The sequence below is a fragment of the Centrocercus urophasianus genome, unplaced genomic scaffold (genome assembly GCF_019232065.1).
Source record: "Centrocercus urophasianus isolate 14NV4802_14NV808 unplaced genomic scaffold, USGS_Curo_1.0 seq_33, whole genome shotgun sequence".
Classification (NCBI taxonomy): Eukaryota; Metazoa; Chordata; class Aves; order Galliformes; family Phasianidae; genus Centrocercus; species Centrocercus urophasianus.
In genome coordinates, this window is record NW_024884900.1 from 4,255,580 (window position 1) to 4,276,055 (window position 20,476).

The 20,476-nt window shown below is 57.9% G+C and overlaps 5 protein-coding genes across 7 annotated transcripts; 2 read left to right on the forward strand and 3 right to left on the reverse strand.

Moving 5' to 3' along the window:
* Positions 1–832: 832 nt before the first annotated feature.
* SARM1 (sterile alpha and TIR motif containing 1) lies at positions 833–7,855 on the reverse strand. 2 transcript variants are annotated; one of them, XM_042830278.1, is made up of 9 exons: positions 7,398–7,855; positions 4,766–5,384; positions 4,365–4,577; positions 4,186–4,277; positions 3,669–3,904; positions 3,491–3,584; positions 3,067–3,256; positions 2,852–2,973; positions 833–2,602 (listed from the first exon to the last, which is right to left on the reverse strand). In XM_042830278.1, exons 1-9 carry the CDS (start codon positions 7,853–7,855, stop codon positions 2,473–2,475), a joined length of 2,154 nt encoding a protein of 717 aa, XP_042686212.1. In that variant the 3' UTR covers positions 833–2,472. The 2 variants fall into 2 exon arrangements, with proteins under 2 accessions (XP_042686212.1, XP_042686211.1); XM_042830277.1 differs by having other exon boundaries at positions 3,491–3,904; positions 7,398–7,849.
* A 1,779-nt stretch (positions 7,856–9,634) lies between these two features.
* On the forward strand, positions 9,635–12,657 carry VTN (vitronectin). Its single transcript, XM_042830270.1, has 8 exons — positions 9,635–9,754; positions 9,953–10,072; positions 10,504–10,842; positions 10,936–11,075; positions 11,281–11,437; positions 11,548–11,697; positions 12,082–12,354; positions 12,453–12,657. The coding sequence occupies exons 1-8, from the start codon at positions 9,694–9,696 to the stop codon at positions 12,569–12,571; spliced, it is 1,359 nt and encodes a 452-aa protein (XP_042686204.1). The 5' UTR covers positions 9,635–9,693; the 3' UTR covers positions 12,572–12,657.
* KIF12 (kinesin family member 12) lies at positions 11,770–18,164 on the reverse strand. 2 transcript variants are annotated; one of them, XM_042830268.1, is made up of 19 exons: positions 17,618–18,164; positions 16,417–16,556; positions 16,133–16,318; positions 15,848–15,901; positions 15,679–15,757; positions 15,484–15,605; positions 15,281–15,356; positions 15,090–15,206; positions 14,876–15,011; positions 14,711–14,802; positions 14,383–14,512; positions 14,185–14,303; positions 13,998–14,102; positions 13,666–13,919; positions 13,379–13,532; positions 13,248–13,304; positions 13,084–13,157; positions 12,878–13,005; positions 11,770–12,800 (listed from the first exon to the last, which is right to left on the reverse strand). In XM_042830268.1, the coding sequence occupies exons 3-19, from the start codon at positions 16,210–16,212 to the stop codon at positions 12,736–12,738; spliced, it is 1,842 nt and encodes a 613-aa protein (XP_042686202.1). In that variant the 5' UTR covers positions 16,213–16,318; positions 16,417–16,556; positions 17,618–18,164; the 3' UTR covers positions 11,770–12,735. The 2 variants fall into 2 exon arrangements, with proteins under 2 accessions (XP_042686202.1, XP_042686203.1); XM_042830269.1 differs by lacking the exon at positions 17,618–18,164 and having other exon boundaries at positions 16,133–16,427.
* SEBOX (SEBOX homeobox) lies at positions 16,826–19,220 on the forward strand. Its single transcript, XM_042830398.1, has 2 exons — positions 16,826–17,089; positions 17,216–19,220. The coding sequence occupies exons 1-2, from the start codon at positions 16,826–16,828 to the stop codon at positions 17,447–17,449; spliced, it is 498 nt and encodes a 165-aa protein (XP_042686332.1). The 3' UTR covers positions 17,450–19,220.
* On the reverse strand, positions 18,249–20,457 carry TMEM199 (transmembrane protein 199). The gene is made up of 6 exons (XM_042830271.1): positions 20,286–20,457; positions 20,133–20,206; positions 19,966–20,055; positions 19,106–19,145; positions 18,681–18,793; positions 18,249–18,540 (listed from the first exon to the last, which is right to left on the reverse strand). Exons 1-6 carry the CDS (start codon positions 20,455–20,457, stop codon positions 18,445–18,447), a joined length of 585 nt encoding a protein of 194 aa, XP_042686205.1. The 3' UTR covers positions 18,249–18,444.
* Positions 20,458–20,476: the final 19 nt, after the last annotated feature.

Genomic DNA, 20,476 nt, shown 5'->3' on the forward strand with positions numbered 1-20,476 from the left:
GTTGAACACAGAGTTCTGATGTCTGCAATAATGTGCAATTGCTTAGTGGTCAGATTACTTTCAGAGTGAATAAAACCCCCATTTTCTTTTATGGCTCTTTGAAAGATTGCTCTCCTCTTGCAGCTGTTGATGAGATTCGCCCTTCCTTACTCCGTCTTTAGCCATGTGTGCGAAATGCTTATGCATCACTTTGTTCCCTGTTCATTAAGAGTGGGTGGTAAAGATAGAATCAAGGAGTGAGGAAGTGGAGAAGTAGGGAACTTTGTGTTACACCGCTCGGTCCGTGTGGCTGTGCCAGTGGATGTAAGTTGGAGTGATGTGGCTTGATTTATGGGCCAAGCCCTGGATTAGCTGCCTGCAGGAGCAGGGCATGCTGTCAGGGTTGCATGTGGCTGAACCTGTGGAGTCCATGAGCCTGTAGATCTACCGACAGATTCCACAGCATCCAACAGTAACAGCTAAATGTTGTGCAGTGAAGTGAAACTGGTGTGCTGGCTCAGCTCTGCTTTTGTGTCAGCGTGCCTGCAACGGAGAAATTCAATAGGAACTGTTATGGTCTATTTAGAAAATTGAAGTTTTTCTAGGCTCCCCTCCAAGAACTGCAAGCAAAGACATGATCTACCTGCAACCAGCAGGTAGAGTCCCTGTGATGCAGTGAGCTCCATCAGCCCATGCAAAGACAGACCAAAATGTGTTTCCCTGCGGAGAATTGTGCTTGGAGAGTGTGCATCACACCCCAGCAGAGGATGAGAGACTGAGACAGTAAGAGAGGAAATGTTTTCTCTGCAGGGAGAAAAAGCATGTGGCACAGAGGTTGAGATTTAGAGTGTAAACCATATTTATTTGTAGAACAACTTTTTGACATGACAAGGGAGAGGGATAAAAAACAGAATGTGTTTATCTCCTTGGAGTGCCTGCCGAGACTGGGAGTGACTGAGGACAGGATGTTCTGTCAAAAGCAGAGTGAGTTCACGAGGGTGAAGATAATCACAGCAGGGAAATGGGAAGAGGTCGGGTGGGATCTCATGCGGCTGAGACACCCGTGTCCAGGGGGCAAGTAAAACTTGTCTGCACTGAGTGGTGCATGGGGAGGAGGAGTGCTAGAGAGCTCCTGGGAAACAATACGAAATCATGTTGTGTGTTATCATAGGAAGGAGAACACAGTGTTTGAGTGGAGGTCCTTTAATGGCTGTGGAGGCCTTGACCTTCAGTAAGTTAGTCAGGATTTTTCCCTGAAGCAGTTCACATGTTGCTTGTATGCTTTGGCAGATTTACCTTTGGGCTCACGAGTGGGTTTCCTCAGCACTGTGTCTGATGTGTGCTGGGCAGATACAGCTATTAACCTTTCACTGGGGAGCAAAGATGCCATTAACTGTGAGCTGATAAGAGCAATCTGTAAAGCTCTGATTAAGCATCAGAATTTACTTTTCGTGAAACCTTCATGGATCTAAGCCAGTAGGTAATGTGAGTTCCTGCTAGTTAGGGCATGTAGTGAGGCTTCAGGGAAAGCAGGGGTGAGGAGTGATGATGGAGTGACACAGCTGCACAGGGAGGTGGGGGAGTCCCCATCCCTGGAGGTGTTCCAGAACCATGGGGATGTGGCACTGAGGGAGGTGGTCAGTGGGTGAGGTGGGTTGGGTTTGGACTTGAGGATCTGAGAGCTCTTTTCCAACCTGAATGTTCTAGACATGTGCCACGGAGCACCAACCACAGAATGAAATACAGCCGGTGCATCATATCTCCATGGTACAGCATTTAGCATCTTCCATATCTGCATGGATTTACTTCCAGAGTCCCAGTTCAGCCTCCCGTGCTGTGTGTATAAATACACCTGACAGGGTGGTAATGCTGAGGTTTCAGACGGAGGGGAGGGTATGGTTTTAAAAGCACTTTTTGCAAAAGCCCTTTGGAAACTTCTCGTGATCTAAAGCCAAACTTCAGCCGGCAGAGCTAAGAGCACAAAGTGGTTTTGCAGCATCAGGAGGGAAAGGCCTCAAAGAGGGGAAGAGCTCTTGTAATAAAGGGATATCCCCAGGGAAGGGAAAGTTCCTGCCCAGTGGTTTAGAAGCCTTGCATGTGTTATCTTCCCCAAACACAGGGACTTGATGAGGGCTTAACTTTATTTGCCCATTCCTGCCTTTACCTTATGAGCACAATGATGAGCTGTTTTCTCTGCACTGGTCTCTCCCTCCTGTGTCCTCTTGCATTGTACCCCACCAGTCCCCCTGCTTTGCATCCTCAGGAGGTGCCACCACTCTGGATGAGGATTTGGATGGCAGCCTGTCCTCCCCAGGGCTGCTACACCCCAGGTCTGCCCCCGGCCTCATCTCGAGCCAGGAGGTGGGTCAGGTCCTGCGGGAGGGAGGGCAAGGAGCGCTACTGGGATGGGGAAAACCTATGGGAGAAATTGGGCCCCATATCAAAAGGGGTCACCTGCGTGTCTCTGGAGGGGATGTGGCCTCTGTCCTGGCTCTAGGTCGGCATGATAGGAGGGGAACAGTCCAAGCCATTGTCTGACCCTGCTGAGGAGTCCCGGGAGGAGCGGCCCTGCAGGAAGCGGATGATTTTGTCGATGGTGGCTTCCTGGTACTCGTGGGACCACCTGTGTTGGGGAGAAAAACAGGAGCCGAGTTTTCCATTGAGATGCCACGAGGCGGCTCGGTGCAGCGCCTCTTTTCTCCACAGGAGATGCGTGAGACTTTGGTCCCTCATGCTCTGAAATTCCTGGAGTGACTCAGTTCCCCTTTGGCCTCCGCTACCTCCCTCGTTGCTATTCCCAACTGTCTCATGCTCTTTATCACTGTTTATGCAAGTTAAGGAGCTAACAGCGTGGCAGATTCCCCTTGCTTACTTGATGCCGTTAAATTTCAGGACAGCCCTCATGTCCTTGGGAAGTGTTTCTGGATCAGGCCACTCAAAATGATCTGTGACGGGGACAATGTTCTTTCCAGAATTCAGGGCTGTCACGATCTCCTGCAGGAACACCCAGGTGCTCAGGGCATGGCCACGTCAACCCATCACCTCCTGCTCCAGCACACCCCGTGTTCCCTGTGTCGCATCCCTCACCTTGTGCACCCAGTCCTTGCAATCAGGGTCTGCCATGCACTTATCCAGCGCGTGGGGCGAGAGGACCAGCACGAAGTTGCGGGCGCTCAGGACGCTCTGGGTCAACTTGTCCTCAAACTTCCCTGCCTCTAACTTCTCCACGTCGATGAACACACTGAAGCCATGCAGCTGCAGGTGAACCTTCAGCAGGCTGAGGGTGAGAGGAGAGGACAGCAAGTGGCACAGTGCTGGAGATGCCTGCTGTCAGCCCAGGCTGCCCAGTGTTTGGGCTCCCTGCTATGACCTCCACCAGGACCACATGAAAAAAGGTAAATCAGTGCCAGAAAGGGGAAGATGGAGGCGATGGGACAGGGAATGAGCTCCTTCACCATGCACTGAGCTCCATTCCAGCACCACAGTGTTGTCCGTCGCACGTGGGACTCACCTGGCCAACTGCGACCCTGAGCTCCTGCGGTAGCTGATGAATACATCGGTCCCATCGGATGCCGTTTGCAAAGTTACAGGAGAATGAAGCGTTTCTAAGCAGAGCCAACAGCAATGAAAACAATTAAAAAAGTGCCCAACCAACCGCTTGCCCCAACCAACCCTCGATGCTCCCGCACCCCTTGCAGCAGAGAGGATGCGGACGCGGTGGAAGCCGGTGCTGATGTGGCAGTCCTCCTGCAGCTGCTGCTCCGTCACGCGGTGCAGGAGGTTGCGGTTGACGCCGCAGGTCAGCAGGTTGTAGGTGTACTGGCGGAACGGGGGGTCAATGCTACCCAACCAGTCGGCCAAGTTGCTGCGGTCGCAGGTGGAGTAGTTGGCGAAAGTTTTCAGTTCTGTCAGCTCCCGGAAAAACCTGGCAAAGCAATGAATGGAGGCATGGAGTGGGGATGGGGTGCTGCTGGTCCAGGCAGGGCCTGGAGGTGTTTGATTCCGTGTCTTTAGGAGAGAGCATACCGACATGTCATGGTGTAGAAGGAAAAATGTAAATGGAGGCAAACAGCCGTGTGGCTGCAGATCCTCAGGATGCAGAGGAGCTCAGCTAAGGGAGGAGGGCTCAGGTAAGTCTGTGTCCTTCTGGGTAACCTGCAGGACCCCTCTGTGGTTTCTGTAGGCCATAGGTGGGAGCACGCCTACCTCTTTCGGGTGATGCTGGAGCCCATCCCCAGATCCTCCTGCAGCTCCTCCTCTGTCAGCCTCAGGAGAATGTCCCCATCCACCTGGTGCTCCTGCCAAGTGAAATCCAGGCTGGAAAGATCCTACCAAGGAAATACAGCTCCTGCCCACAGGTGTCCCTGCCCGGCACAGAGCCCTACCAGGAAGTTTGGACAGAACTTGGTGAATCCAATCTGCTGCAGCCACGTCTGCACCTCGCAGGGCTTCCAGTTGGGAACAGTGGGCAGGATGCGTCGGGGCACCTCCTCCCCTATCAGACGCAGCACCTTTTTGGCCAGGGAGGAGGTGGTGCTGCTGGTGGAGTAACAAACCACTCTCTTGAGGCTCTGCGTGGCCCCAATCTCACTGAAAACCTGTGGGCACAGTGGGAAGAGGCATCACTTGGCTTCCCCTCCTCTTGCCCACAACCTGGCGCTGGGGCACTTAGTGAGCTCAAGGGGCACAGAGAACATCGGGACACGGTTGTGGCATCGCTGCCCTTTTGCACGTCCTTCCCTCCAGCCAAGCTACCTTTTACCTCTCCTTCCAACCTACCCTTTACCTTTGTTTTCTTCTGTCTGGCCTTGATGGCAGCCTCGGTGCACAGGTAGAAGGCGGCGATGCACTGCGCCTCCAGCCGTGAGCTGTCTAGCAAGGGGACCAAGCGCTGCAGGTCCTCAGCTGTCCTGCCCTGGCTGTTGTCACTGCTCCCCAGCATATCACAGGCAAACTGCTCCGGATCCAGCGAGGCAATAAACGGCTCCACCAGAGCCAGCGTCCCTGAGCGTTCCACCTCCTTCTCGATTTCCTTGTTGGTGGCCAGCACAGCGATGGCCAGGCAGGCGTGCAGGCGGATGAATTCATCATCTCTTGAGAACACCAATGGGAAAAGCCACTCGGCCGCTTTCTTCTTGATCATCAGGCGCTGGTTGCCCTGCCCACCATACATGGCACAGTTGGCCAAGGCCATGGCACAGTGCCGCAGCACCACGGGGTCTGTCCAGCGACACCAGTAGAGGATGGCATCCAGGCCCCCGTCAGAGATGAGCTGGGAGCAGGTCTCCTCAGTGTGCTTGAACATGTGCTCCAGGATGCCAGAGACGCTCTGAGCCAGCTGGGGAACGTCTCGCTCCTTGGCTAGGTTCAGGATCACACCCAGACCGATCCGGGCAATCCGGTCCCTGCAGGGAGAAGACCCCATAAGGACCCCTTGTACCACGGTGGTGTTTGTGCCATGACAGCCAAATGTTGATCCGTGGACCACAGCTGCCAGATGTGCTGCCAGCTGCAGAAATGAAAGAGTTCCAGGTGCACGGTGAGGGGTGCACAGCCTCGTGTGCTGCGCTCATCTCCTGCTCCAGGTGAGACACACATAACAATCAGCAGCACAGGGTAGGCTAATGGCAGGTTAGGAATATCACAGAATCACAGAATGGCCCAGGTTGGAAGGGACCTCAAGGATCACAAATCTCCACACCCCACACCCCCCCGCCACATGCAAGGCCACCATCATCCCCATTTAATATCAGACCAGGCTGCCCAGGGCCCCATCCAATCTGGCCCTCCATCCAATCTGGCCCTGAACACCTCCAGGGATGGACGGGGCATCCACAGCCTCTCTGGGCAGCTGTTCCAGCACCTCACCACTCTCATGGTAAAGAACTTCCTCCTGACATCCAACCTAAATCTTCCCTCCCTCAATTTAAAACCATTTCCCCTTGTCCTGATGCTATCTACCTTTTCAAAGAGTTGACTCCCCTCCTGTTTATAGGCTCCCTTCATCATGCTCCAGGTGAAAACTCATTTGCCTCTAAGCCAGAGCTGGCTGCTCCCTGTGTTGCTACCAAGCTGAGGACCTAGCTGAGCAACTGCTGCCAATGACAGCATGCAGCAATGGGAGGTCTGGCCCTGTGCCACCAGCAGCAGCAACTTTGCAGATCAGCACAGGCAGCAGATCCCATCCTAGCCCTGTCCACATTCAGCACAGTCCCCCACACACTGAGACACGGCCACTCTGCAGCCCTGTGCTCTCTTGGAAGGGGACAGCTGGATGGGGCCATGCCCAAAGGGTGAGGAAGGGGGCAATGTTGGGCACTCTGCTGCTGGGTCATGGGCATGAGGTCTAAGCACGAGCAGTTCCAGGCTGGGGGCACAAGCACTTCTGGGAAGGCTGCAGCCATGTGACTGGTGCTGACCTTGGGTTGGATTTGGCAGCTGACGCCATGGAGAGCTCTGGAAACAAAGCCTGCGTCCTGGGCTGGCTGCTAGCCTGGCTGTGGGTGGGTTGGTGACATGGGCCCCACTTATCGATGGGGCTGGGGGCCTCCAACTGTTCCTGGAGCAGCTCTGGCACTCTCCTAGCAGACAGCTGAGTGCTGCATTCTGACCGTGCCACGGAGGCTCCTGGGATTAATTCACTCTAATGGGCTTTCCCTATTTAGCTCTGCTTCTTTGTGCAGCACACAGCAAAGGCTGGGCTGCGAGTCCTCGATCTGGGAGTGAGATACACTGCACACTCGCTGGAGCGAGACCCTCAGTTCTGGCTAGGATTTCTCAGCATGTTCTCTAAGCAACAGTTTGGGGCACCAACCCCAACAAGCAGAGCTGCAAGAATCTGGCAGGGTTTTAGATAAAGGGTTGAACAGTGATCGCAGAATGGGGATCACCCTTCGGTGATGTGAGCTGTGCACTGGGTGGTGCTGGGTGCCACGTGTGCATGCTGATACACGTGCTGGTGCACACCCTCATGCTTCCACCCCATCGGTGATGCTGCTCCAGCACGGCCTGACACCTCTCATCTGTCCCATGGCTCAGCACATTCACCTCCAGCTTCCACAGAGCCATGAGTTGGGTGCTCCTATGGTCACCAACCTACGGCCTGCACTGGTCAGCAGCAGGAAGTCTCTGGGAAATAGCTTCATCCTCCTGCTCCTCCTCCTCCTGCTATGGCTATGGTCAGGGGGCAGCTGTGTCATTCCTCCTTGGAGTGAGATGCCCTGATGCAGACAAACCACCCAGATCTCCCAACAGGCTTCTTAGGGACACCTGGCTGGGATGGCTCATGGAGCTTCCCAACTCCATGCCAGCATCCCCTGTACTGGGCCAACAAGCTGTGAATCCTGCATGCAAGCAGGGGGGAGGAACTGGGAGCACTCAGAAACTTAAGGGGTATGAGGGGCTCCTGATGGACTCACCTGTTCTCTGCCACCAGGATCTGCTCCAGCAGCTGCCCTGCCTGGCACTTGGTCTCCAGCTCGGCCGTGTAGAGCAGGTTGAGCAGCAGGTCCAGGCCTCCCTCCAGGCGGATGGCATCACACAGTGCTTTGGCCACATCCCTGCCCAGCGTGGGCATCCCCCAGGCTTCCTCCACCAGCTGGAATATCTCAGCGATGGCTTTCCCCATCTCAGCAGGGCCCGCAGCCTGCTTGGCACAGGCGATGGAGCGCTGCAGGGCGGGCAGGATCCGCTCCAGAGCCGCCCGTATGTCTGAATTCACCCCGGGGGAAACCTCGCGGCGTTCCCAGGAGCCGCCCGCAGCCCAGCATCCCGCCTGGCTCACGCACTCGGGTACCGCCAACCTCTCCGCACCAGACATGGCGAAGAGCCGGCACAGCCGATGGACGGAGACGAGCAGGGTGAGCACCATCGACATCCCTTAGCGCAGCATCCTCAGGGCCCGCCTGCTGGCACCACCCGGGCAGGACTCTTTTTTGGGGACGCAGGGTGGGGACCCGATGGCAGCGCCACGCTCAGCATCCCGGCTCGCCCGCGGCTGATGTCACCCAATCCAAGCGCCGCCTCTGCGAGGAGGGGCTCACACCGCTGCAGCCCCCCCTTATGCCCAGGGCCCTCCTCTTGCACGCAGCCCCTGCCCAGCCCCGCTGTCTCCATGTCCCCCCTCCCCATATGCCCCGGAGGCTTCTATGGTCGTCCCTGCGGAAGGGAGCGCCGTGGTGGCCGTGGCACCGCATTTTGGACGCGGTGCACATCGTGCGCGGCGCTGAGTAACCGCTGCATGGGAAATTCAGGACGGCTCTTGGGTGGGCTCGGGATTTGCATGATAAAAGAAGGAGCAAGGCACCCTGGGCCCCTTTTATTTCCTTTTTCCAGGCCAGACGTGCTCAGGGCAGAAATGCTTTGGGAGGAGCGGCTTAAATCCTCTGCTCCAAAAACAGCTCAGCCCCAGACTTAAATCCAAGCTGATGTTGTGATGCCACAGAGCTACTTCTAATCTTCCTAGGACCCAGAAGAGACACAGGGACGCAGACATCAGACAGCAGAGGAGGCAGCAAGGAGGCACAGAACCAGTAAGCAGTTCCTTGATAAGTCGTTATCAGGGGTCGTGGTGCTGTGATGCAGGGTTTTTTGCTGTGGAGGGGGCAGAGTTCAAGGCCTTCCCTTTGCCTTGTCCTACAGAGCTTTGTTTTGTTCTGCTTTGCTTCTTGGGAGGGTATCAAGAGATTGGTGGGAGCTGAGAGTGGGGAGGTGGCTGGGAGCCTGGAAGCAGCGAGCAGCTCGGTCTGAGCCTATGGGTAATGGGGTTTTGGTGCTGCCCAGCCTCTGCTGCTGCTCTGGGGGTCCCCAGCCCCTCTGTTTACCCCCACTCTTGGCCATGTGGGTATGGGATGAAGGCAGTGCAACACTCGCTTGCGCCCAGGGATGGTGCCAACCCCAACTGGGGGCAGGAGTGGGGTGAGGGGGCTGCAGGAAAAGCCCTGCCCCGTATCCTGTTGCTCAACCAGAGCTGGGAATACCTCACTGGGCACCAGACCAGAGGTCTTCCGAGCAAGGGAGGGAGCAGCCAATCCAGGAACTGGCTGTGCCCAGCCTGGCTTGGGGAAAGCCCACAGGGCTGTCTTCTCTCCCCAAATTTTGTCACTCGGAGTGGCACTGTGGCCACCCCAGGATGGACATTCCCCAATGGAGCTCTGCCCCAGCAGCACCCCAGCAGTATGAAACAGCCAGAGTGGAAGCGCCGTCACCTCGTGCACATTTGCTCCTTGCCCCCGATTAAATAACCATCCTGCAGTTATCAGGAGCCGCCGAAAGAGCTGAGTTGACATTAATTAGTAACCGAAAAGCTTGGTCAGAAAGGAAACGAGAGGAGCAAAATACACGGGCTTTTGTTTGCCTAGTGTAGCGAAAGTGCACAGCGCTTCACTCTGCCTATGGCTGCTCACCCCAACCCCCTTGGGCAGCGGCCCCATATTCTGTCTGCATCCTTCAGGTCTCCCTTCTTGCTGCCAGGCTTCCTGCAAGGCAGCAATCCCCCAAGCCCTCCGACATGTAAGCACACGCACAGAGCTTTTCCCCAAACACGACGTGGACTGAGAAGGGAGGAGAGCAGGAGGGAGAGCGCTGCCCATCATCCCATGCACTGACCTTGCCCTGTTTGTTTTCTCTGGGGCAGGCTGAGCAAACAGTGGATGCTGGGGCCCCAGCTCCACGTCCTGCTCAGTCACAGTAGGGCTGCGCTCCCGGCTGCCCACCATGAGGCTGCTGCTGCCTGTCCTGGTGCTGGCCCTGCTTGCCTCAACTCGTGCTGCTGAAGGTAAGCCCCAATCCTGCCCTGCTGACTGCCATGGGGATGGGGTGATGGTATGGATATCTCGGGTAAATCCTTGCTGCTGGGTCACGCAGCTCGTTGCGTGGCAGAGTGGGGAGAAGTGCCGCCCGGGTGCCCACGGAGAGGTTGGGGATGTCATCATGTTTGCCTTCACCCTACTGTGCTCCCTCTGTGCTCTTGCAGACTCCTGTGAAGGTCGCTGTGATGAGGGTTTCAATGCCTTGAAGAAGTGCCAGTGTGACACCCTCTGCAACTACTACCAGAGCTGCTGCACTGACTACTCCACTGTCTGCAAAGCCAAAGGTACCAGCCCTGCTGCCATCCCTGTCCCCTGCCACCGGCCTCGGTGGTTCAGGGTTCCCAACAGTGTCCTGTGTCCATGGGGCAATGGCAAGACTGGGGTTTGGCACTAGAGTGCTGCAGAGCTCAATACCTTGGGAAGATCCATACCCAATGTGGGGACGCCTGGGGATCTGTGACCAAGCTGTCCCCTCTGCAGTGATCCAGGGAGATGTCTTTGCCATTACTTCAAAGCCCATAGACTCATTAAGGTTGGAAAGGACCTCTAGGATGGACAGGGCCAACCACCAACCCTTCCCCACTATGCCTGCTCATAGACTAATGAAGGTTGGGCAAAGTCCCGTGACACATCCCATCACACTCAGTGCCCTGGGAGGACCCATAGCTGGCATGGGGACACCTGGGGCTCTGCGACCAACCAGTCCCCTCCACAGTGACACGAGGAGATGTCTTCGCCTTGCCGGAGGATGAGTACCTCGACTACGACCTCCCCGTTGACACTGGCACAGTAGGGCCCACAGGGACACTAGCACCCACAGAACACCCCACAGAACCACGCACGTCCCCGTTACCAACACGGGAGATCAACACGGCCACTGAGGAGACACCGGTAGAGACAGAGGTGCCCACGCTCCACCCCACGACCACCACCACCACTACATCTTATGGGACCAGGAACCCGAGCTTGGAGGATGAGCCTGAGGAACTGTGCAGCAGGAAACCTTTCAATGCCTTCACCGACCTGAAGAATGGCTCCCTTTATGCTTTCCGAGGTACCCACAGCCCTTTTTCTGGCAGCTTAATGTTTCCCTTGCCACCTGGTGCTGGTCACTCAGCTCCCACCCCCTCTTCTTCTCTCTTCCCAGGGAAATACTTCTATGAGTTGGACAAGTCCAGCGTGCGGCCCGGCTACCCCAAGCTCATCAGTGATGTCTGGGGCATTGAGGGCCCCATTGACGCAGCCTTCACACGCATCAACTGCCAGGGCAAGACATATCTCTTCAAGGTGGGCAGAGCTCTCCTGGTCACAGCATCCACCTCCCCTTTCCCTGCCCTGGGACTTTCCACATATACATGGTGGCTTCTGGATGTCCCTACGTATGGTCATCCCCAGCACAGATGTATCCACATACCTCTGGATGTCCCCATATCCCCATGCCCAGCACACCCACACCCGGTGTCACCTTGCCAACTCGCCTGCTCCTCCCCAGGGCAGCCGGTACTGGCGCTTTGATGACGGAGCCCTGGACCCCGGGTACCCACGTGACATCTCCGAGGGCTTTGAGGGTATCCCCAATGACATCGACGCTGCCTTTGCCCTCCCAGCACACAGCTACCACGGCAATGAGCGAGTCTACTTCTTCAAGGGTAACACAGCCAGCCCTCCTGATCCCCACGGAGGCCATGGGCAGGATGCTGCTCCCCCAGCTGCTGCTCAGCCCCGAGTACCACAGTGATACCCCATATCCTTCCTCTAGGTGAGTACTATTGGTCCTATGACTTCGCCCATCAGCCCACGCAGGCCGAATGCGACGAGTCCTCTCCCTCCACGGTGTTCAACCACTACGCCTTCATGAACCGTGACAGCTGGGAGGACATTTTCTTTTCCCTCTTTGGTAGTAGGATGGGTAAGTGCTGGGACATCGAGTCCAACCGCCCATCCCTCCCGACTGTACCCATTCACAGAATCATAGGTAGAATCTTTAATTTCGGAATGGACCTCCAGGGCCATCGAGTCCAATGGTCAACCCCTCCCCGCCGTGCCCCCTCGTACAACCATGGACTCATTAAGGTTGGAAAAGACCTCTAAGATCACTGGGTGCAAACACCAACCCATCCCCACCACATCCACTCATAGAGACATTACATTTGGGCAAGATCCCAGTGCAGATCCCATTGCGCCAGGGACCCTTTGGAGCATCCCTGTGCCTCGGGGCAGGCACTGCGGGATGTCTATGGGCCAGATGCCGGTGCCCACGTGTTGCTGCTCTCTAACTCATGCTTTCTGGCAGTTGGGGCGAGCAGCCCACGGCTCATCAGCAGGGACTGGCGGGGGGTTCCCAACGGACTGGATGCTGCCATGGCCGGCAGGATCTACGTGTCATCCCGGCAGCCCCGCAGGAGGAATTCCCGTCGCCACCGCAAGAGGTACAGGAACCATCGCACTCTGAATTTGGGTTTCTGGGGCTGGCTGAACAACGATTCCGAATCTACCGACACCGAAAGAGACTGGCTGTCAGGATCGCAGTGTGAGACCCTACAGAGCGTCTACTTCTTTGTAGGCGGTGAGTCTGGAGGAGAGTTGCCCCCTGGCACTGGGGATGATTTGGGACAGCGCGGGGCTGGCAGCGAGGTCTGACAGCTCCTTCTTACCCCCCCCCAGACAAGTATTACCGTGTCAACCTGCGCACCAAGCGCGTGGATCTGGTGCAGCCCCGCTACCCGCGCTCCATCGCGCAGTACTGGCTGGACTGCCCGCAGCCCGATGAGGAGAGCACCTGAACAGGCCCCACCACGGCCACCAGCAGCACGGCACCTAGCTAGACCCAAATAAACCACCAGCGCCGTGTCCGCCTGTCTGTCCATCAGGGCGAGGTCTGTGTGTTGTGCGGTCGCTGTAGCACGCCGTTGTCCCCCAAGTGTCCCTATCACGGTGAGTGCAGCGCTCAGATCAGCTCCTCCAGCCACTCCAAGGCCTCTTCCCACTGCAGCACAGGGATGGCTCCGGCAGCTGCGAGGCAGGAGCACTGGGGTCAGGTCTGCAGCGTGCTGGAGTCGGGCTTGTAGCCCCACAGAGCCTGACCCCACCTCTGGGCTCTGGTGGTCCTGGCCACGGTGGGGCTGAAGGGACGACCCTTCCCTCTGTGCCTGCTGCCTCCTGGCTATCCCGTGGCACTGCGTGCTGCCGCAGTGAGCTCCAGCTCCTGCCCTGGCTCCTGTTGTGAGGATGCATGAGTGAAATCCCAACCTCCCCACAAGTCTGGGATTTTTTTTTCCTCGCTCTCAGCTCTCACCGCTTTCCCTTCTGCGGCCAACAGCTGGGCATGGTGCCATCATCCTGGGCAGGCAGCGGGAGGCTGGCACTTCCCTTGTTGGGGACAGGCAGTATGTGGGAGCCAAGCAGAGCCATCGGGTAGCCCCCGCACCCTGCCACCCTCTGTAGTGGGACTGGTCCTACCTGGGACACAGTGGCATTGGTGCAGCACTGGGGGCAGCTGGAGGCAGGAGGCAGCTTCTGCAAGAGGCAGAGGGCAGTGGGTGTTGGTACAGTGTCACCATGTGTCATGCATGGGGTCATCAGAGACTCACCGGCAGCCGATGTGCAGAGGTGGGCATCATGTTGGGGTGCCGGGGCCATGAGGGGTGGCTGAGTGGGATGTGGATGCTCCGGTGTGGGGCCTGGCTGTGGGATGGGATTGTCGGCATGTCACCACTGCTGGGGCCTGGGAGCAGCTGGGGCTGCCTGGGGAGCAAAGGGAAAAGAGCAGGGCAGCAGAAGCCTCTCTGAACCCCGCAGCCCTGGGAGAGGCACTGACACACCGGCTGCTGGAGACCCTCTGCTCTTGGGTCCCGTGTGTCCCGAAGGACCCCCATACCTGAGCTGCTCATTTTCCACCACAAAGTCCCGCAGCAGGCCATAGAGGCTGGGCCAGGCTGGAGCTCCCTCCGCTGGGAGCTGCCCTTCAAGGGGGGGGCAGTTCAGCCCCCCAGGGCTGTACCTGCCCACCCAACCAGGCTCTGGCACCTCCCTGCTCCTGGGCAGGCTGAGCTGCTGCCGCAGGGAGAGATTCTCCAGCTGCAGTGCCCGAATCTCTTCCTCTAAGGTTTGCAGCAGCTTCTCCCGAGGCACCTGGGAGCACCAGGAGATGGATCAGGGTGGGGGTTCCACGGTGGGGGCTGAACATCCCCCCCCTTCCCACATCCGTACCCTGTTGGCCGTGGGTCTGGTGGTGACCCTGCGGGCTCTGCTGGCGTAGTGCAGAGTGTTCAGCGTCTCTGAGAGGCAGCGCGAGGATGGGGAGATGCAGGCGACCTGCCAACGAGTTGAGCCACCCTGTCCCCATTCAGTCTTCCCCTCTGTGGGCCTCCCTGGCTCCATGTACCTCCTCTCATACCATCAGTGTGACCCCTGAGCCGCCCAGTGAGCGGGCCAGCAGCCGGGTGAGCTTGCTGTCCCGGTAGGGGATGTGCATCCGCTTTCCTCGGGGCTTAGCCAGCAGGGAGATGCAGTGTCCTACAGGAAGAATGAACTGCAGAGCATGCAGTGGGGTGGCAGTTGGGTTCTGCAGCCCACAGGGTCCCTCAGCTCTTACCCAGGGCCAGGAGGCTGCGGTTGATGTTGTTGGCCTCCACGGAGAGCTCCCCGCTGGAGCCGGTGTCCTTCACTCGCTCACTGCCGGCCAGATCCACAAAGCACAGCGTGCCCTGCTTGCTGGTGCCAGGCTGGGGAAGCACACTGTGGATGATGCTGCTGTCCTGCATCCCACCCATCCCTCCCTCGTTGTGTAAACCCCTGAGTTTGGGATGTGGTCTGTGCCGCTCTGCCCAGCACCATCAAAGCATCCTTGGGGCTGGAGGACCCCCCCCCAGACCCCAATCCCCCATCCCTCCCCATGTCCCCACAGCAGAGGAAGGGCTCACTGCTCGGCTGTGGATGTGGATGGTCAGGATGGCGTGGCTGCGGCTCGAATGCCCATTGAGGGCGTGCGCAGAGGTCCGTCGCCTTTGGGAACCTGCTGGAACAGAAAGCTGCAGGGGGACCTGGCGAGTACCCCCCATGCATACCCCAGCCCCACAGCCCAGCACCTTGCAGGAGCAGCTCGATGACAGCCTCCAGGCTCTCAAACTCCACGCTGAGCTGGTTTTCTACGTAGAAACCACGAGTTTTGCTCCAGCGCAGGGGTAGGGAGCGTGGCGGCCCTGCACTCAGCAGATCCCTGACCTTGGGAGTGGCAGAGGAGTCAGGAGATGTCAGTGGGGTTGGCAGTGGGGCTGGCAGTGGGGCTGGGTGGGTGCTCACCTGCTCGTTGTAGATCTCCAGGTAGGAGGCACTGAGCGCCAGGCCGGTGCCACGGCTGTGCTCCAGGAGGCAGGAGAAGGACCGCTGCATCAGCCCCAGCAGCCCTGGGGCATCACTCTGAGGAGATGCCACGAGGTCAACGGATCACACCACATCAGCACCTGTCCTATTACTGGGTGCCAGCGTGGTACCTGTCCCAGAGGGCCCATCAGGGTGTAGGTTTTCCCCGAGCCTGTCTGTCCGTAGGCGAAAACAGTGCAGGAGAAGCTGGGGGAGATGCTGAGCCTCAGACACGGCCCCAGACCATGGCAGAGGGATGCCACCTCTCGGCACTGTCCGGGCAATGCAGACATCCTGGTGCCGTCTTTAGGGTGGGGGGCATATGGGGGCTCACCCTTCCACTGCCAGCTCCACCAGCTGCTGCATGCCGCTGCCCTCAAAGACGGCCTCCTGTGAGGCACCCGCATCAAAAACGGCACTGAAGGTGAAGGTGGCATCGTGCCTGGCTGCACTCACCTGGGCACGGGGACGGCGGTGGCTCAGGAGGGGGTCACAACCCCTGGCCCCACCGCGGGGAGGTGGCACTTACATGGACGGTGCCGTTGCCCAGGCTGTGCACCGCGTGCCGGTCACCCCGACGCGTCTCTGTGCAGGTTAGTGGTCGGACTCTGATTGGGGGGGAAACACAGAGGTGACACTGCGTGGGGATCCTCGGGGATCCCACTGTGATACCGGCCTGGGAAACAGGTGACACTGACCTCAGCACCACTCTCAGGCGTGTTTCTCTGCCCTCCTGCTCCTCGCCGGTGCTCCTGGGGGGAACAAGGGGCAGTGGGGTGGAGGAGGCACCCCTGGAAGAGGGACCTGAACATGCATGTTCCTCCTGCCCCACTGTGCCCCAGCAGATGGTAGGGAGTGATGTCCTACCATGTCCCCGTGCATGGACCCCCCTGTCCTTTCTTCCCTGGCCTTTTTGCAGTGGCTTTATCAGTGGTGGCTGCTCAGGCCCCGGGCTCAGCCCCTTCCATTTCCCCCAGACTTACAGTTGCAGTTGGCTCCGTGGGAGCATTTTGGGCCGTGTTCCTGCTTGGGGCCCCCAGCCCCGCTCCTCCTCTGCCTCCATTCTCCCTCAGCACCCCTCGCTCAGGGCGGCAGCAGTGCCTGTTTGGCCCCGGTGGGATCCACCAGCAGCCAGCTCTGTCTGCCCCACACAACCGGTACCACGGCTCCTGTTAAACATTGACTGGTGCCAGCCCTGCAGGAGGGCAGCATGGGGGGGGGGTGAGGCTGGGGGGCAGGCGACGGGTGCTGCATGGGGTCACTTCACCTCAGGAGGGATGTAGAAGGTCTCAGCATCAACTGCATTTCCCAACTTAGTGACACTGGATCTCCGAGCCTCCTTCATGGCTGGGGTCCCTATGGATCCGATGGGGGAAAGGCTTTGGGAACCGTCGGGTTGCCCAGTACCTGGGTAAATTGGAGTTACTGGTGCTGGGAAAGCAGCTCCTGGAGCTGTCGGTACAGGGAACTGCTGGGATTATGTGACACTGAGGGCACTGACGATGCCCCTGGGATGCTGCCGTCGGAGGGCACCAACCGGGACCGGCCCCAGGGAACCGCCGGGGGGGAAAGGCAGGGAGGGGGGAATCGATGAGCACCGCCCGCTCGGGGCGGTCCCAGCCCACCGGGAGAGGATAAAAGCCGGGCTGGGAGCGGGGCCGGGGGAGCCGGGCAAGATGAGCGCTGCCCCAGGCACCTCCCGCGCCCCACAGCCGCTGCTCCGCTTCCCCGACGGGGCGGGCGGTCCTGCGGCGGGGACGGAGAACCGAGCTCCGGGGCCCTTCCCCTGCCCGGGGGGACCAAGGAAGAGGCGGCGGACCACGTTCAGCCGGGGGCAGCTGTCAGAACTGGAGAGGGCTTTCGCCGCTGTGCCCTACCCGGACATCGCCACCCGAGAACGCCTTGCTGAGCTCACGCAGCTGCCTGAGGCCAAGATCCAGGTGAGCAGAGCTGGGACCCCCAAGACCCCCCAACCTCCCTCCATCCTTCCCGAGGTCCCCATCCTGTATTCCCGCCCCGTTGAATTGTTCCCATAGTCTCATGGTTCCCCCCATTCCCTGACCCAGGTTTGGTTCCAGAACCGCCGTGCTCGCAGGATCCGCAGCGCCAAACCGGAGCCACCACTGTCACCACCACCAGGGGAACAGGATCCGCCCGTGGTCACCCCCGAAAGCACCATCCCGGTCCCCACGCTGCCACCATCGAGAGCCCACAGCCCTGCATGGGGCCTCCCCACCTCGCTGGGCTCTATCTCTGACCTTATCTACAGTGCAGCCATCACCAATCTGGGCGAGCCGTAAGCGGGGTGCGCTGGGGCTTAATGCCCTGAGTTCATTAGGGTGTGGAATTACTGCTGGGCCCAGCGGTCCCTACGATGCCATCCAATATCCTAAATGCTGGTGCAGCCGTGACGGGGCCAGCTCCCAATCAGCCCCCCTAATACCAACTAATCTTTTGGAAAAAAATACCTTAATCTGAGGCAGGATCCGCGGATGATTGTGGCGTGGCCGCCCCTAATCCTCAGGCACGTTTGCAGGTGCCGGCAGATTTCCCCGTATCAGATATTAAAGCGTGTTCACTGAAGGGCTTAGCTGCCATCAGAGCATTAATCACCGTGTCCAGCTGTGGCACAGTGCCCACCCAGCAGGTGTCTGGATCCCCGAGGCCCAGCAGAGCCCCCTCCCCTCTGCACGGCCATGGGGGCACTCAGCGAGTTCCGCTCTCTGCTCCACGGCACCCCAGGCTCCTTTTGGAGCTGCCTTCCTTCCTCAGCCAGAGAAAATGGGTTTGGTATGAGCTGTGCTGGGAGTCAGGTGCCAACTCCAACGTGGTCACACCAGGCGTTGTCATGCTGGACAGATCTGTGTGGAAGGCAACCATCATCACGTACTGTCAAGCTGACAATGAGTGAGTACTGCTCTCCCTAAAATGGGCAGGGGACCAGGTGGGAGCAGGAAGGAGAGGCTAAGAAAGAGCCCTGGTTTGCACAGGAGACAGCAGGATGTGATGCAGAGGGAGAGGGAAGATTTATGGCTGGCTGTGATGTCTTTTAGAGGCCAGGTTAGCGTGTTGCATGGCAGGAAGGAGGTTGAAAACATACACTGTTACTTAATTCTATAATAAAATGACAGAAACTTTACAGAGTAACTGAGACAGCAACAGCTTGTAACCTCCTGTGTGCCGGGGTGGTAACATCCACTAGAGGACAGTCCAGAGATAAGATGCCCCAAACAAATGACTCGTGTAGTGGGCAAAAGCCTCCAGCAGGAGCCTCAATTGCAGGGGATGTGTGTGGTTATAGTTTCCCAAGGTCTCCTTCAATCGTGCGCACCATCACATACAGTTCAGCCAAGCCAACCACCGAGGCCACAATCACTGCTGACAGGACACGCTGTGGGTACAAAAAGAAAGAAAAGTGACCGTGTGTGTGTGTGTGTGTGTGTGTGTGGTTGAGCTGCTGCCTGGTGCTGGGCAGCATCTGCTGCTCCTGCCAACAGGTTCTGAGCTGGTTCTGAGGCCGTGGCCACTCACCGCCGCTGTCTCCACAAAGAGATACTGGCTGCCCAGGTATGTGCAGGCAAACGCAGCCACCACGGTGACAAAGAAGTTGAATATGGTGATGACTACAGCTTTAACAGAGCGAACTGCAGAGAAACGGGAGAGAGGAAGGATTGGTGAGGGGCAAGCTGTAATCCTGCTGGCTGAATCTGCCTGCGACTGCCTCAGCTGGGCTACAGGAATGCTTGGAAATTCACGTTTTACACCTCTAGAAATACTTTTCAGAACTACAGACTGGCCGCTCCTTTACTGGAGGAATACTTTGAGCATTTCAGGGAGGTGCTGTTGCTCAGAGAGGAAAGGGCTGGCTGAGGCCAACCACGAGTGATGTGATGGCTCCTCTGCCCAACTGCTCTGCTACGTACCATCAGGTGTCAGCAAGACAAACAGCCACTCACCTTGCCTCCCGAATTCAGCTAATGTCCCATGGTTCATATCCTAAAAGAAGGGATTAAAACAACTTGTGTTCCACTGTATTTTAACATTATTTGCAGAATAAAAGCAATAGCAAAACCCTGTCCAGTTTCTAAGACCTGCTGAGAGCTCTGGACAGCTTCTGCTGGGCCTTGGCAGCTGTTGGATGGGCTGCAGGGGAGCAGCAATTCCACAGGGCCCACATTTTTCTGGATTTATGCTTGTGGTCTGATTCATTGACAGCGAGAAGGGAAATTTCTAATCAAAGCATTTCTTGGGGTTTGAGCATGTTCTCAGATGGAGATTTGCATTTAACAGACCTTAGAGGGTCTTGCCTTGAATTGTGATGTGATAGCAGGCAATGCCCACATACACATGGGAGCATCCTGAACTTAGAAAGCCAGACTCAAACAAGAGATTGAGAGCATCAGCTTCTGCTCTTCATGTGAGCATCAGCTTGAAGATGAACTGATGTGTAACATCAACCTGGCAGCCTGGCTACTTTATTATTTTGCCCCTAAGATAGAGATGGATTTTCTTCCAACTTCCCCCCAGTTTTGCCTCGGGAGCACTGAAGGTACAGTGTTCACAGAATCACAGAACATCCTGAGTTGGGAAGGGATCCATAATGACCATCAAATCCAACAGAGAGAGCTGTCCAGCTGCTTCTTGAACTCCAGCAGCTCAGTTCCATGTCTGCTGCCCTAGGGAACTTGTTCCAGTGCCCCAACACTCTTTGGTAAAGAATGTTTTCCTGATATTCATCCTGAACCTCCCCTGCAATTGGACATGCTAGCGGGGGTTGGACATCCCTAGGTGGGAATTCTCCCTCCAGGCCCCTCACCTGCCTGGTGACGTTGCGGGTCATCCGCCGGTACTCCTCATTGGCCAGCTTGGCCTTTATCTGCTCCAGCCTGGCCACCAGCTCGGGGTTCTGCGGGAAAGCCGCAATCACAGTGAGGGCCTCGGGAGGTGGTGGCAGCTCCCAGCCCTTCCCCAGCCCTCACCTACCCGCGGCTGCACCGGCACTTCGGGCAGGGCGATGTCGCTGTCTCTCAGGAGCTCGTAGAGGAACAGCGGGGATCCTGCGGAGGGCAGAAAGGGGCGGTTAACGGCGACGCGCGGTGCGGCGAGGTGCGGCCCAACAGGCCTCGCGCGGCCTACCTGCCTCCCGCAGCCCGCTGTGCAGCCTCCGCAGCAAACTGAAGGGCACCACGGAGCCTTTGGAAGCCACGGCCTCCCGCAGCTCGTCTCGCAGCGCGGCGGGAAGCCCGGACAGCTCCTCGCTTTCCACCGCCCGCCTGAGCCGCGCTCCGGCCCGAATCGCCGACGCCATCTTGCCCGGCTAGTCGCCT

Excerpts from the sequence above, each read along its gene's own strand:
- TMEM199 (XM_042830271.1), bottom strand. The coding sequence starts at position 20,457 with ATGGCGTCGGCGATTCGGGCCGGAGCGCGGCTCAGGCGGGCGGTGGAA. Across the intron at positions 20,207-20,285 it reads CAGCGGGCTGCGGGAGGCAG|GATCCCCGCTGTTCCTCTAC; the intron begins GTAGGCCGCGCG and ends TGCCCTCCGCAG. Across the intron at positions 19,146-19,965 it reads CCCGCAACGTCACCAGGCAG|GATATGAACCATGGGACATT; the intron begins GTGAGGGGCCTG and ends CCCTTCTTTTAG.
- SARM1 (XM_042830277.1), bottom strand. The coding sequence starts at position 7,849 with ATGGTGCTCACCCTGCTCGTCTCCGTCCATCGGCTGTGCCGGCTCTTC. Across the intron at positions 5,385-7,397 it reads ATCCTGGTGGCAGAGAACAG|GGACCGGATTGCCCGGATCG; the intron begins GTGAGTCCATCA and ends TTCTCCCTGCAG. Across the intron at positions 3,905-4,185 it reads TCCAGCATCACCCGAAAGAG|GTTTTTCCGGGAGCTGACAG; the intron begins GTAGGCGTGCTC and ends TTGCTTTGCCAG.
- KIF12 (XM_042830268.1), bottom strand. The coding sequence starts at position 16,212 with ATGGAGGCAGAGGAGGAGCGGGGCTGGGGGCCCCAAGCAGGAACACGG. Across the intron at positions 15,207-15,280 it reads TGATGGGCCCTCTGGGACAG|AGTGATGCCCCAGGGCTGCT; the intron begins GTACCACGCTGG and ends GCATCTCCTCAG. Across the intron at positions 13,920-13,997 it reads CCAGACCCACGGCCAACAGG|GTGCCTCGGGAGAAGCTGCT; the intron begins GTACGGATGTGG and ends TGGTGCTCCCAG.
- VTN (XM_042830270.1), top strand. The coding sequence starts at position 9,694 with ATGAGGCTGCTGCTGCCTGTCCTGGTGCTGGCCCTGCTTGCCTCAACT. Across the intron at positions 10,843-10,935 it reads CTCCCTTTATGCTTTCCGAG|GGAAATACTTCTATGAGTTG; the intron begins GTACCCACAGCC and ends CTCTCTTCCCAG. Across the intron at positions 12,355-12,452 it reads CGTCTACTTCTTTGTAGGCG|ACAAGTATTACCGTGTCAAC; the intron begins GTGAGTCTGGAG and ends ACCCCCCCCCAG.
- SEBOX (XM_042830398.1), top strand. The coding sequence starts at position 16,826 with ATGAGCGCTGCCCCAGGCACCTCCCGCGCCCCACAGCCGCTGCTCCGC. Across the intron at positions 17,090-17,215 it reads TGCCTGAGGCCAAGATCCAG|GTTTGGTTCCAGAACCGCCG; the intron begins GTGAGCAGAGCT and ends TCCCTGACCCAG.